Source organism: Octopus sinensis, linkage group LG2 (genome assembly GCF_006345805.1).
Source record: "Octopus sinensis linkage group LG2, ASM634580v1, whole genome shotgun sequence".
In the NCBI taxonomy this organism is placed as follows: domain Eukaryota; kingdom Metazoa; phylum Mollusca; class Cephalopoda; order Octopoda; family Octopodidae; genus Octopus; species Octopus sinensis.
Genome location: NC_042998.1, coordinates 109940151 through 109955150, shown reverse-complemented (window position 1 = coordinate 109955150; position 15000 = coordinate 109940151). Strand labels below are relative to the sequence as shown.

At 36.2% G+C, this 15000-nt stretch overlaps 1 protein-coding gene across 7 annotated transcripts in view; it reads left to right on the top strand.

Annotated features, from left to right (window-relative positions):
- LOC115225598 (putative carbonic anhydrase-like protein 2) overlaps positions 1-15000 on the top strand; it is a 615762-nt gene that overhangs the window by 302758 nt on the left and 298004 nt on the right. For all 7 annotated transcript variants that reach the window (XM_036498909.1, XM_036498897.1, XM_036498895.1 and 4 more), the window contains one exon: positions 11975-12028. In XM_036498909.1, coding sequence (XP_036354802.1) covers positions 11975-12028 — 54 coding nt within the window. The remainder of the gene's footprint in view (positions 1-11974; positions 12029-15000) is intronic.

Below are 15000 nucleotides of genomic sequence, written 5' to 3'. Positions count from 1 at the left end.
ACCAGCATGGCTGCAGTCAACTGACTGAAACAATTAAAGGAATATATATATATGTATATGCAAACTCAGACACGCATATGTGCGTGTGCGAATGCGATGCAGTAGATGAGGTTTTTATCTACTGTGTTACGAACGGAAGATAATTGTTATACATAAAGAATTTATGTTGTCGGGTATGCAGTAACTGGTTTTTCATCTTTGATCCACATACTCATTCTATTTTACAGTTTCGTTTATTTCCCTTAACACATTTTTTTTTCTTCAATTATGCATATCATCCAAATGCAGGTATTTTTCTACCCTATGTCTTTGTTGGTGTGTTACTAATACGGCGCAGTGCTGATTACGCCTATTGAGGAAGGAACACTTAGTCAGAGTTGTCCTTTTTCTATAGACAAAACAAGCAAGCTGTCTTCTTCTTGGTGATATTGTAACTCCGGAAAAATTCATGATTTCCTGGTGCATATTACTATTTCTGATTCGGCATCCGTTGCAATTGCAATTTGAGGATAATTTCAATGAATAAAGAATTTATCGTTTGCTTGTTTTTAGCCTATCTCTCTTTGATGATTGCCGTCGAAATTCAAGTTATTGATTACTCTGAGTTAGCTCAGTTTCATTATGTGGGAATGTGTTCGCGCGCGTATATACGTGTTTTTTTTTTTTTGCGTGAGGTAACATCGATTTCGTTTTCAAACTGTTCTTTCTATCGAATATCAAAATGCATACACAGAATTCAAAGTTTAAAACATATTTGTGTGTATTCACCTGATATGCAGTGAGAAGTTTCGAATGCTAAGACTGAAGAAATCAACACATATTCTCATTTTATTGATAGTCAATTATTCCAAGAATTTGTTTTCAATTCTTTACGAAAGCATACTTCACATTATAATAGAGCGTATATACGTATATATGTATATGTGTGGGGGTTTGTGTGTGCATATATATATATATATATATATATATATTATATATATATATATATAGGTACACACACACATCTGTATTGTATTCCTGTGCTTGAACATGTCTGTCTATTTTATAGAAAATGTATATCATAAAATATAGATATGTATATATGGATGTGTGTATATACATACTATAATTGTATAAAATAAAATACATATTTGGTTACACACACACACACACACAGATATATAGAAGCATGCACAAATACATACGTATACACAAATATATTTACATACGTATATCAATTATTGCCTTCATAATCTTTGGGATTAGAAGGAGTCACTCCATAATAAGACAATAAAACAGAAGTGATTTAATAAGAAGGTGCGGCTCGATTAGAAAAGAAATGGAGTTGTTCAGCAACAAATATTAGAATCTAAAGAATATATGAACCGGAGGCAGATACTGACTTAGTGCAATATCTTCATAGCTATTGTTTTCTCAACAGTTCGTTTCTCCTGCATTTTTGTTGTTTCTTTCTATCGCACTTTCACACATCTTCTGATTATCGGACAGACTTTGTCAGTTTCTTCCTTTATCGCAGTGTTTTTAATTGAACAATGTTTGTTTGTTTTTTTTATAATGTGCGCATTGATTTCTGTCATTAGTACACAATAATTTAATTAGCTCTTAACACATTATAATCAACTATTTAAACACTACATTTATGGAAGGTTTGATTTTGTTGTAGTTGTTTTTGATGATGATGGCGATGGTGATTGTGGTGGGGGCGGCAGCGGGGGCAGTGGCGACTGCTACAGTGGCTGGTTGAGTAGTGAAGGGGAATATAGTATCAAGTTTCTAAATCAATTATCTGCGCGTGTATGTGTGTGTGGAAATGTGATTGAGTATGTGTTTATATGTCAGTGAAAGGGTATTTATATGTATGTGTGTGTGTGTGTAATCGTGCGTATAGGTGTCTATTTCAGTGTGTTTAATTAGGTGTATATGTGTCGTCCCTGTATGTGTGTCTGTATTCATTTATATGTGTTTGTTCTTACGCTTATATGCGTGTCTGTGTTTGTAAGTGTGTATGTATCTTATATATTAGAGGTGCAGGTAAAATTAATTTTGATATTGATTAAACATTAAAAATCTGAATACATAATAGAATCTTGGTTAAATCTCAGTGAAATTCAGGAAGAAAAAGTAAGAGTTCTGCAGACGAATTAGGTTTCGATATTTTCCTCGTGCTTCAACTTATTCACTAAAACGTAGTACGAAATCATTTATCAATTGGTTTCAAATTTTGGCACAAGGTCAGTAATTTCGGGAAAATGTGTAAGTCGATCACATCGACCCCAGTACCCAACTGATACTTATTCAATCGACACCGAAAGGATGAAAGACAACGTCGATCTTGGTGCGGTTTGAGCTCAGAACGCAAAGACGGATGAAATGCCCCCAAGCATTTTACCTGGCGTACTATCGATTCTGCCAGCTCTCCACCTCAAGTCATTCATGTATTAAGATATAACGCGCAGTCAGTTTTAGAGAGCTTTTATGTTGCAACACTACAAGGTAGAAATTGTACTGAAATATCTCTCAAACTGTACTCTTCCGTCTTGCTAAAAAAAAGACGTATTTGAAAATATAGTCCAGTTTTAACAATATCTAAACAAAAAAAAACGATAGGATAATCGTTGTTTGAATGCCTTTCCTCTTAGGCCAACATGGTCAAGACTAAACTCGGGATTGGCAAAACAGTTACAAAACAATATTATCCTTTATAGCAGATAGCATTTTGTTGTACGTAATCGGAGCAACGTTTTGTTTGTCTGCAATATTGATCTGAAGATGTTCAGGCTTGGCATGAGTCACATCGATTTCTACAGACCGAGAGCGCTTAGAAAGATCATGGCTCTGCCTCCTCCATCCCTGATTAACTTATACAAAATACAAAAAGAAAAACTTACGTGCAGCAACTATCTCAAGCTGTCCTTTTAATCAATTCTTGCAAATTATCTCTTATTTTCCTTCACCATAAGCCTAAATGACTAAAACATTTCTCTTTTCTTTCCACAGTTTTTAATACAGTGATACCTACCTATCTTTCTAGATTTCACAATTCACTAAATCCTATCTGTCCTTCAACAGCTTACAATTCAGTATCCCTACCCTGCTTTTCTGTTACAATTTACAGATTATTTTCTATCTATATACAGCATACATTTCAGTGGTCTCTATCTTATTTTCTGTAGTGTATAATTTGATGATTTCCATCCATCTATTATGTTCAGCAGATTACATTTCATGAAGCCATAGTCTATGTTTCTCCGGTTTACTCATCACAGAGATATGTTCTCCGTTTCTACAACTTATATTCCACTCCACATTTCTATCTACCTTATAATACCTTGCTATTTATCTTATGATATTAACAAGATATATAACATTGTTATATGTCTTTATTACTTCATAATAATAAAAACTTACGAAACGTGTATTCCTCTAATATCGATTTAGTTATACAAATCGGTGTAGAGTTGGTGCTATTGCTGTTGTTGCTATTTTTCTTGTTCTGGTTGTAGCTCGCGCTAAGGTTGTGGTGTTTCTGTTTTTTTATTTGTTTTGTTTTTTATTTCTATTTTTTTCTGCTGTTACTGTTTTATTTTTACTGGTGCTACATTGTTTTTGCTGTCATTTTTTCTCTATAGAAGCAAATCAACATTGACTTGGTTCTGTACGTCTGTATCTAAGTAGGTAGGTTGGCAGATACATGCATGTATGTATGTATGTTTTTATACACCCCACAGGTATCTGTTTCGCTCTTGTCTTAATTGTTAGAGACCCGAGGCAAAATCTTCTCCATCATGCAGTGAAATGTTGAAGGAAAATTAAAGGGTTTAGATGGGAGTAACACCGAATTGTTATTTCACGCAAAACATGTGGTCAACATCAAATGGACATGCATGTCTTACATGCATACTTATCACACATATAAACATACACACACCACACATTATATATAAATATATATGGATAATATATATATTCTTTATATATATATATATATATATATATATATATATATAATGTGAAATAGAAAGATGAATAATCTTGTAGATAATCAAAAGTTTAACCGATACCTTAGTAGCAAAAATCACAGCAGTAATTAGGAGTAATTAGGAGCACAGTTCGATTTGTTTTTTGCTCCGCCTCTGTTCTGTTTTTGTTTTTCCAACGGATTTCCTTTTATTCCTGAAGAGAAAGACACAATATGGTCCCATTATTCAATCGGATTTTGGTAATTGTGCCTTTCGAAACACGTGTAGAATGAAATAAAACGATTTCTGTTCAATCTGCGTTCAGCTCCATTTCTTCAATTCACCAATAATGTTTTATATATATATATATATATATATATATATATATATATATATATATATATATATGTATGTATGTATTAATATACTACTACGCAAAAGTGTAAATTTACTATTCAATGCAGATAAGGAAAGAGTTAGTTCATCAGATAACCAGAACATTATGGTTGCACTAGTGCCTCAATTCTATGTATACATACAAAATTTTCTTTTTATATATACAATGTATAGAACACTGAGCTTAACCAAAATGTGCTTGGTATACTCAGTAAAATATGTTTCATATCAATTCAGGTGCTGATCAAGATCGGAGAATTAACCGTCTTTAATGTTAACAAAAAACGGGAAGGGATAAGTGGGAGCGGGAAATTAATGTAGATATTGGAAATATTAAGAAAAGTATTTAATGTAGCTGAGTTCATTAGAAGAGCTTTCTGTGAATGCTAAACGATTCTATGAATCTACATATTACACTACATGTGTTTGTGCGTGTGTGCGTCCGCGCGTGTGCGTCCGCGCGTGTGCGTCCGCGCGTGTGCGTCCGCGCGTGTGCGTCCGCGCGTGTGCGTCCGCGCGTGTGCGTCCGCGCGTGTGCGTCCGCGCGTGTGCGTCCGCGCCTGTGCGCGCGCGAACCAGCATGATTCTATGAATCTACATATTACACTACATGTGTTTGTGCGTGTGTGCGTCCGCGCGTGTGCGTCCGCGCGTGTGCGTCCGCGCGTGTGCGTCCGCGCGTGTGCGTCCGCGCGTGTGCGTCCGCGCGTGTGCGTCCGCGCGTGTGCGTCCGCGCGTGTGCGTCCGCGCGTGTGCTTCCGCGCGTGTGCGTCCGCGCGTGTGCGTCCGCGCGTGTGCGTCCGCGCGTGTGCGTCCGCGCGTGTGCGTCCGCGCGTGTGCGTCCGCGCCTGTGCGCGCGCGAACCAGCATGGCCGAATGTTTAAGAAGTTCAATCTGCTGCCAGGACGTTCTGGATTCAATCCTCCAGTCTGGCTTCGAGTAAATGTCATTTTCTATTGCTGCAGTCCAACTCTTGCTTTGTGAATGGAATCTGATAGACTGTTGACTGGTTTGTTCTTATATTTCCCGTAGGTACAAGCTTGGCACACACTATGTCATGCTGAACCTTTAAGAGAATTACGGCACATGACTTAGTGGTTAGGGTGTAGCACTCACGATCGCCAGATCATTATTTCTGTTCCTGCGGAGTGGAGCGACTGAGTGTTGCGTTGTATTCTTGAACAAAATACTTCAGCTGAAGTTGCTCTGCTATCACTCCGACACTTGACGCATAGCACATCATGCACCTGCTCAGGCAATGTTGATTTGGTGGAGAGGTGAGATAATGTACAGCACATACATTTGATCACTATAAGTAAACCATTTGTGAAGGTTGTTCAACAAGAAATTACAGAACCGCATTTCTTGTACTACGGGAGACTAAAAACATAGCAGGTCTGTGTGGAAAGCTAAGCTACTGATACGTTAATTCGGGAGCAGATTAATTGATTGAAGAATTGGATCTTCATCACCGAGTATGGATGGTTACATACATACAAACAAACATGAACAAGGTGGAAGTTGATCGGGTATTACTTTGCACTAAAACTGTAGCTGTAATGTCTCCTGTCATGCAATCTGTGAAGACGAAAACATACCGCCGTCCCGCTCAACCATGACTTCCTTACATCCATTTCCTGGCACCCGCAGCAATTGACAGAAAGGTGCAGCCATGATTAGATAATCGCGTTTGATAACATCTACACAAAACCTTAAATAAACTGCCACGAAGTAGAAATATTTCATTATTGCAGGCTTATATAACAAACCAAACGGCGCAATAAAATGACCGTCATCTGTAGTTCGTAGTTTGAGGAAGCTTGAGACGCCAGCGTTTACGTAAAAAATAAATAAATACAAATAAGGTAGAGAAAATATGGACGGTAAATTTTATAGAGGTAAACTTTTGTGCGAGATTATAGCAAATCTGTTATTGCTTAAGGTTGTTAAATTGGTAATAAGCAAAAACAGCCAAGATGGCCAGACATCACTATACGGACACCACAAATGTCAACATAAAGTATCACATACATAAAATACATACACACATACATACTTAAATACACACATGCACATATACGTATGTACGCATGTATGTATGTATGTATGTATGTATGTATGTATGTATGTATGCATATGATTGTATGTAGGCTTGTGTGTGTTTCTCTGTGGATGGTTGGGTTTGGCTAAATATACAGAGAAACTGATGCATAAAAACAGAAAGTAAGAAAAAGATTTGCATGCCTTTCTCATTCTTTCTTGCTCTCTCATCTTACTTTCCTTTCTCAGTAACTCTCCCTCTCTCTCCCTCTCTCTCCCTCTCTCTCTGTGTGCACACACAAACACACATGGCCATCCACACACACACATGCATACACAATCATACTTTAAATATAAAGAGAGAGAGACATATATATGAATATATATAAATGTATATACGTATATATATATATATATATATATATATATACATAAATATATATATATATATGTGTGTGTGTGTGTGCGTATATGTATATATCTTTATATATACATTTTGGACGCACGCACACATACATATATATACTTATAAATGAGTGTTTGCGTGTGTATATGTGGGGTGCGTGTGTGTGTGTTTGTGTGTGTGTGTGTGTCTGTGTATCAGTATGTGTTTCTGTCTTTTTTTTCAAAGTATGAATCAAAATCCTTCCTCTTTCACAGTTCTACGAACCATGTTACTATTTATATGGAGATTAATATTTTTTATGGAATTCTGACATGATCAAACACATTGCGTAAATTTTTATATCATCACTTTCTTTGTGTTAGTATTTATTCTATATACTTACACGTATGCCTTCCTTTCTCCCCGGAAATTCGTTTTCATCACAAACGTGATAATCTGCTTTGTATGTTTAAAACTGCATTCTCACCTTAATATATAACTTGAGTAGCAATACTTATATCTACGTTTGTGTATATCTGTAAGTGAGAGTGCGTGTGCATGTGTACGTGTATGTGTGTGTGTACGTATGTATGTGTGTGTTTGTGTATGTATGTATGTATGTATGTATGTATGTATGCATGTATGCATGTATGTATGTATGCATGTATGTATATATGTATGTGTGCGTGTCCATGAGTGTCTATGCGCGCTCGTGTCTGTATATGTGTATGAGTGTGTTGAAATTAGTAGAGGCGTTGGAACCTGAGATGGAGTATCTTGCCTTTCAGTACATGGTCCGGCTAACCGTGCTCTGAGTTCAATGTCGCCGGATTCAGTTTCTTCGTTTCAAGTTTGATTTTTTTTTAAATACAATTTCAGATTTTTAGATTGGAATTTATCTCTCTCGCTATCCTCCAGGAGAACGCATTTTCCATTTTGTTGACTCGTATCATGAGAAATGTTTCTATAATGTGAGAGACATGATTCTCCTTTAATTCTCTACTTCCACCAATGCGTATAAGATTTATAACGAAGCATATATGACTTGTGTATTTCCATGTGTGCAATATACATGTTCTCTTTTTAAAAGCTAGAATCATCAGTTTGACCTTGTTTTTATTTATAGCTGATGTTTTTTAGATGATTAGACAGGACTGCCCAATGGTATTATTTGTAGTTATTTGATTTCTGAGTCCAAATTAGGACTTGGCATTCAAATACCATCATAAATCATAGTATCGCTTTGATCGCACTGGCAGAAGGTGCAAAGTCGGTCAAATACAGACTGCGAAAATGTCATTTCTCTGCAACTGAACAGCCAGTCCTACTCTCATCATATCAACACACTATTATTGATCACAGTAAGGGTGGAGATATACATTCAACCTTTGTACGTGTGTGCGTGCGCATGCGCCCGTACTATAACAGCATAATTAGTTTAAATTGATATTCGTAGTATTCTTTACCTTCGATAATATAGTAAATTGCAGTTAGTTTATTAAATGGTGTTTTAACGCAATGCTCTTTCTTTAGCCATGCATTAATCCTTGACCGGCTCCACACCTATGCACGGCTTTGGACTGCCTTTAGTACTGTTCCATTGTGTATAATGCAAAAAATTTAAGCAGATCAATGGTTTCAAGAAGTGTGTTTTATTCCATGCATTATCACGTTTTCTTCCCTTTTTCACTCCTATTTTGAAAACTCCAACAATAAGATGAGGTGGGACTTAACTTTTTCTCTTCGAATAATCCATAAAAAGAGAAGATTCATATTATGCGTATTTCATAGACTTGTCATAATCTGAACATAACAGCAATGTTTTATGTACTTGCTAAAGATAGTCGTAAAAACAGAATGCAAACGTCCGCTATTAAGCAAGCAGCCCTTCTATATAGGCATACACACACACACACACACACATTATATAGGCATACACACACACCCACACATTATATAAGCATACACACACACACACATTATATAGGCATACACACACACACACACACATTATATAGGCATACACACACACCCACACATTATATAAGCATACACACACACACACATTATATAGGCATACACACACACACACACGCACACACACGTCAAACGCAAATTATATTCACGAGACTGGAATTGACTAGAGGCTATAATAATATTCAACATGCCAACAAATACCATGCAGTCCGATCGAAATCTGCACTGCTTTGTTGCCTCACGAAATCCTTACCCTTCCAGCTGAACTGGGCTTATCAGGATATATGAGTGTATGTGCGTGTGCTTATAATTCTGTTATTATGTAAGCGAGCAGATCTACATGTTTAATGCTAATCAGTAAATCCAGTATCTTTATATCTTAAATTTGACGATAGCAATATATTTGCCAATTTAATTTAAAATATTTAAGGTCATTAAGGCGGCGAACTGGTAGAAACGTTAGCACGACGGGCAAAATGCTTAGCAGTATTTCGTCTGTCTTTACGTTCTGAGTTCAAATTCAAAGCCCTACTCATAGTATCACATTTTTGTGTCGTGGTTAAAATAGGTACCAGCAAGTTAAGTGGAATTGCTTAATAGAACTACCATAAAATGACGCTTCTTTTCTAAGATAACATCATCTTTGTGTGTACTCGGCGGATACATATCCCATATAAATGTTGGTGTATACATGGGATATGTTCTTGTATATATGTATGTATGATTTTTAGATGATTAGACAGGACTGCCCAATGGTATTATTTGTAGTTATTTGATTTCTGAGTCCAAATTAGGACTTGGCATTCAAATACCATCATAAATCATATTATCGCTTTGATCGCACTGGCAGAAGGTGCAAAGTCGGTCAAATACAGTCTGCGAAAATGTCTTTTCTCTGCAACTGAACATCTGAAATACTTAGTGGTATTTCGTCTGTCTTTACGTTCTGAGTTCAAATTCTGCCGCGGTCGACTTTGCCTTTCATCCTTTCGGGGTCGATAAATTAAGCACTGGCGTCGATGTAATCGACATAGCCCCTTTTGTCTGTCCTTGTGTGTTCTCTCTATGTTTAGACCCTGTGGGCAATAAAGAAATAAATATTTAAGGTTATGGAAAAAAATATCTCGATAATAATGATGCGTGTATGTTTGTTATTTAGAATATTAATCGATACAAAGGCGGCGAGCTAGCAGAAACGTTAGCGAAATACTTAGTGGTATTTCGTCTGTCTTTACGTTCTGAGTTCAAATTCTGCCGAGGTCGACTTTGCCTTTCATCCTTTCGGGGTCGATAAATTAAGTATCAGTTGCATACTGGGGTCGATCAAAACGACTGCCCTCCCTATCTCAAAATTTAGGGCCTTGTACCTAGATTAGAAAAGAATATTAATTGATACACATTCATGTATGTTGAAAGCATTAGCAAGTTTCTCATACATATAAGTACATGCATGCATACATATATACAAACATACATACATATATATATATACATATATGTAAGAACATATCCCATGTATACACCACCATTTATATGGGATATGTATTCGCCGAGTACACGCAAAGATAATGTTATCTTAGAAAGAAGCGTCATTTTATGGTAGTTCTATTAAGCAATTCCACTTAACTTGCTGGTACCTATTTTAACCACGACACAAAAATGTGATACTATGTTGAAAATGATATTATTCTTATAGAGATTGTTCCATATCAGTTTCGATTGTTCTTCATTTAATGAATCAGTAATAACAAGTATGTTTGAAGAAGTGTAAAATATTTTATAATTCTTCAAATATAATATGCTGAAATATGTTGTACCTACTATCCTTCCTTTTCGCTGTATGCCGATATCGTGATATATTCACAAATATACTTAATTTAGCTTAAAATAGTATCCCTTAACTTCGATTATATACAAAATGGCAGTTCTAATGCGATGCTCTTCATCACTATACATAAGAGCTTTTTCTTTAGTTATTTATTAATTCAGCTCCCAGCTTCACACCTCCATCTGGCCTTTAGATGGCTTTAACAGAATCCAATGCGTTGCATTGCAAGCTATTTAGCCAGATCAATGGTTTCAAGACTTGTAAGTGATTCCATATAGTATGATGTATTCATCCCGTTTCCACTCCTATTTTCGGATCTCTAGCATTAACTTTGAGTGGGGCTTACCTCCCAAAATAATCCATAAAAGGAAAATATTCCTATTCTATATATTAAATTTCATCATCAGACCATAACACCCATATATTATGTATCTGCTAAACATAGTCATAAAAAGCTAATGTAGGCATCCGCTCTTAAGAAGTAGCTTCTTTCTGTATACAGTGTATCACTGGCTTGATATTAATCAGAAGCAATTGAGTATTTTGTATCCAACGTTGACTCTGATCAAGTAGTTCTATGATCAGAGACTTTCCAACCAACGTAATTCCATCCTTTATGAAGCTCTAAAATCTCTATGTTATTTTTTGTATCGTTTCAATTGTCAAGACAGTAGGGTGTGTTTTGGAAACAATTAAGTTGTTATTTCTAGCATGTCGGCTGTCCATATCGTGTCCCCAACGGCTGGCTCGAATTAATGCTTTATAATTCCCTAAATGCAGACTATTGGACATTGGGGAGAAAAAATGATACACGGAATGTCGTAAGCAACGCAAATAACAGCTAGAAACTTTATTTAAACAGAACCGATTTAGTTTATTTCCTGTATAGAGTCTCTAACGACTTCATTTTACTTCTGTCATACTGTATGTGAATCCATGATCATGCATTTACGAGCGTGAAAATATATATGCATATATGGTTGCCTATATATATTCTGTATTTATATACACCGGCACTCTCTTTTATGTGAGTACGCACACATTTTCCTTGTTTGTTTATTTACGTATTTACTTATGGAACGGCATAGCGGACAAACTATTTGGAAAATATAAATTATACACGTGACATAGTAAATTTTATGATCTGTTTCAGAACTATCCAAGGAAATACTATTATCACCGATGTATACATTTGCATCCCCTCTGTGTCTAATTAGTTTAGTAAGATCTGATGTACAAAACTCTCGGCCTTTGTGCCCCTATGTTGCTTCTGCTAAATATTAATAATGTATGTATGTATGTATGTATGTATGTATGTATGTATGTATGTATGTATGTATGTATGTATGTATGCACATGCATTCATGTATCTTTTTATCTTTCCTTCAGATGGCTCCCCGTCATCGGCCTGGTCAGCATGGTGGCGTTATGAAGGTATTTCTGGTGAGTAATTCTTTTATTTTATAACTAAATACAGTTTGCTTGAAAGCCGAGAAAACGCAATAAAGCACACTTACTCGGAAAAATACGTTCGTCAACAAACATAAAGATATTTATGCATGTACACGCAGCTCACATTCACACAAAACGCTCATTCACAAATACATACAACCTCACACAACTTCGCAATTGTGTGTGTACAAAGTTAGCAAGAAACAAAGATTACACAATTCATTCGAGACTTGAATATATGTACAAACCTATGAAGTTCATGTTTATGTCTATATATCCAGTTCTGTCTTTGACTAAGCAGCAACTTAAGAACAAAATAAGTTTGAAAAGTTGAGATTCTCAACGGACATAAGCTGAAATAGTATAGTTTGTGGATAATATTAAAGTTATTTAAAATATTGAAGTTTAAATATACATACTGTGAAGGGAAAAACATACAAGCAGGAGAAATGTTATCTAAGGCCTTTAAAATTTTCTTTGTGTGGTGCTTCAAATATATACTCATTTATACACGATAAAGTCAGCTTGTGATATACTACTGAGCGAAATGGCTATTGTCCACCTCAGCTTCAACTCTAGGAATTTGAACAATAACGATTTGAACAATTTCATGGTTGAAATAAAACCAGAAACAATATTTTCATGAATTTGTGATTAGGATATCATTGTTCAAATATCTTTCAGTAAATGAGGATATAACTATTAACCAATGTAATTTTATAGTCAAATATAAATGGAAATAATTGCTAAAAAGTTAATGCAGGAATAATTAGTGAAAATGAATAGGTATTTATAATGAGGGTTGTATATTTACTACAAAATGGCATTAAAGTAATACTTGTTTTCATTTTTAACAAATATACAAGCGCATACATATAGACAAAAGGGTGTAAGAAAATAACACTCAGCACATTTGGTGAGTTACCTATAATTTTAATAACAATTTGACACAGTTCCTACTGACTTAAAATTTCGTTGGTGAGTAGGGTCGTTCATCACATCCGAAGTTAGGTCATCCATCTGATGAAAGGTATGTATCGTACGCACCGACGAAACTTTGAATCATGCGGAACATAGTCCAGTTATTATGAAATATGTGTGCATGCATGTATATATTTTTTGTTTCATCTTGTTTCAGCTCACGAGCAGTGATCATTCTGGGGCACCACCATTCGGTGTTGCTACGTAATTTTACTTCACGAATGCTTTTTAGCAATTGACATTTGGTGCATGAGAGGGCTTGGTGCAGCTGCCCTCATCTGCACCTCCTGCCGCGAAGTTGGTTCATCTGGGACACCTTACAGGAAGAGGTCCAGCTTTATTCTGAAGACACCAACATCCCCCCCCCATGCAGGTCTCTCAGGTCCTTCGGGAGATTAGTGAAGAGCTGTGGACCTCTGAAGCTCAGGCTATTGCAGTATCTTGTCCTACATCTTGATGGCAAATTTGGAGTCCTTGGCACTATGCAGCGGCGCCCAGTTCTAGTATTTGTGTAACTCTCGAGGCCAAGGTTTGGGACAAGTCCATCCAGGATCTTCCAGATGTATATTATGGCATATCTTTCTCGCCTACGCTCTAAGGAATAGAGTCTTAATCTCTTGAGTCTTTCCCAATAGCTTATATGCTGCATAGAGGCTATCTTCGTGTAGCTTCGTTGGATTGCCTCAAGTTCTGAGATTAATTTGACACTGGTTGGTGACCATAGCTGAGAGCAATAGTCAAAGTGGCTTAGAACAAGTGTCCTTCAGAGGACCATCATGGTTTCCTGGTTTCTTGTTCTAAAAGTTCTAAGAATCCATCCGGTCAGCCGCCTACATTTCATTGTCAATTTAGCAACATGCACATGAAAGGTTGCATCATTACTCATGTAAATCCCCAAGTCTCGCACTGATTGTGCCTCTGGGATGGCAACCATCCAGGTCCAGTGTATTTATTGGGCATTGCATGTAGTTTTGCATGCTGATAGCACAAAGCTTGAAACTTTTCAGCATTGAACTGCATGCTATTCTTTTCAGCCCACTTGTATATTTCATCGAGCTCACATTGCAGGGGCATAGTGTCTTCAGGGTTCTTGTATTACCTGTGATCATCTGCATAACTTGTGATCGTAGCTCTCTGTGTGACTGAGGGCATGTCTGAGAGGGCCATTATGAACAGTAGTGGTCCCAAAACCATGCCTTGCGGAACACTGCTCACTATTTGCGTGTCATTGGAGGTGGCCCCATTGGCTACTACCACCTGACTTCTATCCTGCAGAAAGTCATGAAGCTATTCTCCAATTTTCCAACTATGCCATGATCACGCAGTTTGTGACATATCATTCCATGATCGACTTTATCAAAGACCTTTGCAAAGTCGAGATATATCATTTCTACTATATGTATGTATGTATGTATGTATGTATGTATGTATGTATGTATGTATGTATGTATGTATGTATGCATGTATGTATAAGTATGTAATACGTATGTATGTATGTATAGGTATGCATATATGTATGCATGCATGTGTGTATGTATGTATCTACATATATGGTCTTGTATTTGTCACAATAATAGGCATCTCTGATGGGAAATTTTAAAGAGAATCTTTTGACGAAGATAATTCTGCCATTAACAGAACTGCTATTTTGAACCAATGGACAGTTTGTTATTTTCAATAGAACAACTTCAGTAAGAAACCGCAAATTTTAGTCAAATATTTATCTAATTTCCAAGTGGATAAACTAAAGCAAATTTTATTAATTCCCATGACCAATGACTCAGCGCAGATTAGTGACGTTCAACAAAAACACAACATATTAATTGTTAAAGCTAATATATCATCTATTCAGCCTTTCTGACTCCAAATGAAACATAAGTTATCGTTTCTACACAAAGGGAATCTATTTTTTCTCGTAGCATTCTCTATCGAGTTAAAATATTTATATCATTTTTATACATTTATTACAATATTTTGATTTT